This window comes from Haliotis asinina, chromosome 6 (genome assembly GCF_037392515.1).
Source record: "Haliotis asinina isolate JCU_RB_2024 chromosome 6, JCU_Hal_asi_v2, whole genome shotgun sequence".
Lineage (NCBI taxonomy): Eukaryota > Metazoa > Mollusca > Gastropoda > Lepetellida > Haliotidae > Haliotis > Haliotis asinina.
In genome coordinates, this window is record NC_090285.1 from 40,691,955 (window position 1) to 40,697,531 (window position 5,577).

At 39.1% G+C, this 5,577-nt stretch overlaps 1 protein-coding gene across 1 annotated transcript; it reads right to left on the minus strand.

Moving 5' to 3' along the window:
• Positions 1–868: 868 nt before the first annotated feature.
• Positions 869–3,470, minus strand: LOC137288051 (uncharacterized). Its single transcript, XM_067820416.1, has 3 exons — positions 3,424–3,470; positions 2,953–3,034; positions 869–2,496 (listed from the first exon to the last, which is right to left on the minus strand). Exon 3 carries the CDS (start codon positions 2,487–2,489, stop codon positions 1,473–1,475), a length of 1,017 nt encoding a protein of 338 aa, XP_067676517.1. The 5' UTR covers positions 2,490–2,496; positions 2,953–3,034; positions 3,424–3,470; the 3' UTR covers positions 869–1,472.
• Between the last annotated feature and the right edge of the window lie 2,107 nt (positions 3,471–5,577).

Below are 5,577 nucleotides of genomic sequence, written 5' to 3' on the forward strand. Positions count from 1 at the left end.
TTGACGGAAGTATGGGGCTACATTTACACTAGTGAGTCTAAACCTTTGATAGGTGATATAGTTGAACACACGAGTCTAATGATGAAGAACAATAGACTCTTAGAGTAAATGAAACACATGAAAGTAAACTCTAATGGTAAATATAACACTAAACTGTAGACTCCAAACGTAAATGAAACACAAGACTGTAGACTCTAACATTGACTGAAACAGTCAAAAAGGAAATGGCTTCCGTGTCTGGGGGAATTCAGTTGACCATTTCAGATGAATGTATATTAACCTATTTTTAGCATCTCCTACAGGAGATCCTAAGTCCTACGTAGGGGATAATAAGTACTACGTAGATGATAACACGTCCTATGTAGGAGATACTAAGTCCTACGTAGGAGGTACTAAGTCCCATGTTGGACTGAATAACTCCTACGCAGGAGATAGTAAGTAAGTCATACGTTGGAGATAGTAAGTACTACGTAGGACTTAATAAATCCTATGGAGAAGATAGTAAGTACTACGTAGGAGATAGTAAGTCCTACGTTGGAGATACTGAGTTCTACGTAAGAGTTATTAAGTCTAAGTCCTACGTAGGAGATACTAAGTAGTCTTTTGTGGGAGATACTATGACCTACGTAGGAAATAGTATGTCTTACGTACGAGATACTAAGTCCTACGTAGGAGATAATAACGTCTACATAGGACTCAGTATCTCCTACGCAGGACTCAGTATCTCCTACGTAGGACTGTATATCTCCTACGTAGGAGAGAAATGAAACTAAAAGAAATTTTCACCGTGGCCCTAATACGCTTCCGTAGGATGACATTCGTTGAAATATGGCAACGGCCATTTGTGTATCATCATGACAAAATGTTTGGTTTATTAGTTTATTAATCTAAAGCTGATGCTTGAAACAATCCTAAACTTCGTTGAACGTTGTATAGGTGAAGGAAAACCAAGTTCTGTGGATAGTCAACTTCTTTACAGCGACGTTTCGGTGTAGGTACTTACACAGTCACTTGCCCGATAACCGAAACGTCGCACCCATTGCAATAAAGAGGTTGGCTGTCCATAGAACTTGATTTTCCTTAATCTCAATCCTTGTTAGGTTATAAATGCACCAAGAGAACCATACTGGCCTTTCAAATTAAGTTAAGTTTCAAAATTGCGTACTCAGCTTCTCACACTATCCACAATAAAATATCATCGTTGTGATCATCACTTTATGTTGACTATCCATGAATATACTCGGGATATGTCAACTCCTGTTTCAAGAATTAAATGAGACTGTTGATTGGACACAATGGCTCTATCCTCGTCATCGTGAAGGTTGCTTGGAGAAATGTCCGATGTCCGTGCTGAGAATCCTTCTCTCTGTCATATTCGAATTTATCACAGAGTCCATTATCACCATTTCCCTCGATAGTTTCCAGTCCATCATACATGATTGTCGTTGTCAGCCACGCTGCCAACGGGGTCATCAAGGAGGCCCCCGTTCGTAGACATCGTTTTCTACCATGCCATCTTTCCAAAACAGTTTACCGTGGTTTGGAGAAGCGTCGGATTCATCTTGTAGAGATTCCCTCTCCGTGTCAAAGTCGAATTTATAATGGAGTCCATTGTCAACCATTCCCTCGCTAGTTTCCACTCCCCAATCACGCAAATCACCAACAGGATTGTCGGTGTCAGCCATACTGCCAACGGGATCATCAAGGTGAGGAGGCCCCCGTTCGTAGACATCGTTTTCTACCATACCATCTTTCCAAGCCAGTTTAACGTGGTTCGGAGAAGCGTCGGATTCATCCTGCAGAGATTCCTCCGTTCTGTCAAAGTCGAATTTATCATAGAGTCCATTGTCTACCATTCCCTCGCTAGTTTCCAATCCTCCATCTGTCAAATCACCTACATTATTCTCGTTGGCAACATGGGGAAATCCGTCGTAGACATCATTCTCTATCATTTCACAATTATTTGTTAAAACCTGTTTAGTGTTGTTTGGAGAAGTGTCGGATTCGTCCTGTACAGATTCTTTCTCTCTTTCAAGGTCGACTTTATCATAGACAACATTGTCAACCATTGCCTCTCGAAGATCAGCAAAATCTCCGTCATATAAATTATTTTCAGTGATAGCACATATTCCTTGATGATCACTGTCAGCCCTGCTGCCATTAGGGTCACTTTTGACATTCGGGTCGGCTGCGCTGTTCATGACTGTAAGTGTACCTTTGTCGTACATGTCTACTGCAGAACCCAAAGGCACGGCCTTTGCGATCAGATCTTGTGTATTTTTTCCAGACGACACAGTTCGGTGCCCAGGTTCTATGTTAATGGGTTGACCACTTACAGCTGCAAATTCTGGATCGAGCACAAAATGCTGGTTACATGTTTCATTTTGTCCAAAGCCATTTTGATGCTTTTCCGGATTCATGGGACTGAGCTCTAAAGGTTTTCTAAAATCCCCTTTTCCTGGAGTTTCAAGAGAACGACTCTTCTTCATATGCTTCCTTGAATACAATAAAGAAATCAATTAATATTGAGTTGCAATACAACCTCATTATCTCGAATCTCGTTATTTCGACTGTATCGAAGTTTTGCACCCTATTCTCTAGTCATGACAAGCTAATTATATTTTTTTATTTCCCATGATGCAGTTGAATATAATTTATAATTCTGAGCAGATCCATAAGTATTCATTATACTGATACATTTTCTAACTTATTGTTCTTGACGCGTTATCTCGTAAGTCCTGATACCTGAAATTCCAACATGATCCCGATTGGTCGAGATAATGATAATCGACAACATTAAAATCTACGATGAATATATTTCCAGAATGTTTCTTTCTTAAGTTCATAGTTGAAAATAGTCTATGCAATACATTTGATATATTTCTGTTGAAAACATAACTTAAAATAAATGTTCAGTATGTTGCAATGTACAAAAGACAATCTGAATATTACCTGCAAAGAACAACTGCAATCACGACAATCAAGATTGTGACAACGCAGCCTGAGACAGCAGAAGCAACCAAAATTATCCTTCCTGTTAAAATAAGTGAGCTGAAGAGTAAGATTCGTTGACTATATGGGGTACAAAACGTCAGTAATAACATTTTCAACCACGCCCTATTATCATTTCTCACGTCAGAAATGTTTGAACAACTTGTATGACCTTTTTTATTTAGTTTTTATTGTGTGGGTGTGTGTGGGTGTGGGTGTGGGTGTGTGTGTGTGGGGGGGGGGGGGGGCTCTGTGTGTGTGTGTGTGTGTGTGTGTGTGTGTGTGTGTGTGTGTGTGTGTGTGTTATTCGTCTGTATTATTTCATGAACAATACTGATTTCTTACATATGCATTTACTGCCTATGACAGGTTTGTTTTTGGGGTTCTTTTGAAGATAGGACTAATGATATCATGGAATGCTGAGGCACGTACCCGGTTCAGGGCTTGGTGTGATTGTGGATGATGCTTTGCCATCCTTTGTAGTCTATGTTTCTGACGGGTGCAACGGACTCTCAGTTGGTCAGTTCTTAAAATGTACGTTATATTTTTTAGAAATCCCACTAAATGAGTAGTCAAGAATGTTCGCTTAGCGAGAAAATATTGCTTGCACGGTCCATTGAATGTGAAGTCTAAATGGATTACTCGTGATCATTCCTCGTGCAAAGTTATCTTGTTGATATTTTGTGCATCTATTCACCTGTAGCAGATTTTGGAGTAGTCAGGGCCGTGACTGTGGTTGTGCTCGTTGTTGGGTGACTTGTCACTGTTTCTGCCATTGCTGATTTGTCTGTCAGAAGAAAGAGGCTATCGAATTGTATCCTATTTGTACTTGTAGTCACTGCATTTCCTTTGAAACGAAATGTGTTGTTGAATGACAGTTGCTTCTAATGTGTTTCGGAAAGGTTTACAATATGAATATATAAAAGATATCTTGACATGTGGTGTGTTCTTACTGTGATGAGGTTTTCTGAAGGGTGAAAATGACATACATTACTGTAGACTATATAGTTGAGTTATGATTATGTGAAAACTTTCATCAAACATACCACTCGTTCATCTCAATATTCGGTATTATATTACTATTCATAAGACCATCTGATTTTGTTGTTACATAGTATCAGAATCTTTCAAAAGTTATTGGATAGTATGGCGGAAAATCACAGATCGGAAAAATACCTTGAACATTCCGAAGCCAAAACTTATTTATATTTGGGTTAACAAAACTTACCCGATCCGTGCTTTGATAATACCCTTGGATTCTCATAATTCTTTTTGTGTTTCCCACTTATATGGTATTACATTACTACATAACTACCTTACATTTTACTGTCATTTACCTTTTGGCCTGTGTGAATGTATTGCAACCAAACATTATTTTAATAGGGACATGAAGGAGCTCTTGTGGTATGTACTAAAACTCATCGGGCCAAATGTTTGTAAGGAAGGTAGACACTGCATTGACTTAAAATACTGATACGCCACATACCGACTGTATGTATTTACAGTCGATAGAAGAATACACTGTGCACACATCGTGAAGAAATGTATCAATTGCGAAAACAACTATACTTACTTTTGTCTGTTGTTGAAACTGCTGTTGATACCATCGTTGATGTGGAAGGTCGCTGTGTTGCTGTATTCCCTGTCCAGTGAGTAGAAAGTCCACGCGTAGATGTCACGGTCGTCATGGACGCTGCAACTTGAGGATTTCTTATCAGATGTAGTTACAAGGAGGATAAACATGCATATTCTTGTTTTGTTTATTCTCAATTGTGTATTGTCTTTCAGCGGCAATTTTCAAATGTATTAAATGTTCCGAGCAAGAGAAAGATGTAGATACATTCTTAAACCCAATTCAAATGCATTGATGTTGCTATGCAATAAAAACATACCGAAACAGCGTTCGACCACACATGTTTAATGTATCGTGCACATCAATAATATTCATAATCATACAGTAAAACAAATGTATCGAAGCAAATGTCTCATGTAAAATGCTAAACACGTTTCACGTATAACCAGAGTCGCACAGCGCCAGTTTACACTCATCAGTAGCTGTGGAATGTGCACGTGTCGTTTCAGTTGTTGGTGCGCCCGAAGTACCTGGACCCGATGTACTCTGTGGACGTGACAGTCGCTGTGTTGATGTAGTTGATGCATCCATTATTTCTCTGCTGATCACCACTTTCATCTGACCTGAATCTATGAACAAATTACTGTTACAGCAGTCTCTAGTTACACGTTTATCTTTAAGACGGTTCTAGCGTGATATAGGGCTATATGTCGTGTCATTTATGTACTGAACAGTCGATTACAATAATAATTAGAGTGAATACAGTAAACTAGTTAGAAAGGTATCAGCTCGTATTTCAGGTTAATGTATTGTTTGGATGCATAGATCGACTGACAGTTATGATATTTGTACATAGTTATGAATTATGCTCTTATACACACCAGCAACACGCATCCACAGATTTGATCCATCCTGGTCATGGTTATCGTAGACTATAACTATTTCGGCAGCTGGTCCAGGTAATACCCTGTTGTACTGGTTCACGTTCACGTGTGTAAAGAGGTGTTTCCCGC

Bases quoted from the DNA above. Each gene is read 5' to 3' on its own strand.
- LOC137288051 (XM_067820416.1), bottom strand. From the start codon at position 2,489: ATGAAGAAGAGTCGTTCTCTTGAAACTCCAGGAAAAGGGGATTTTAGA.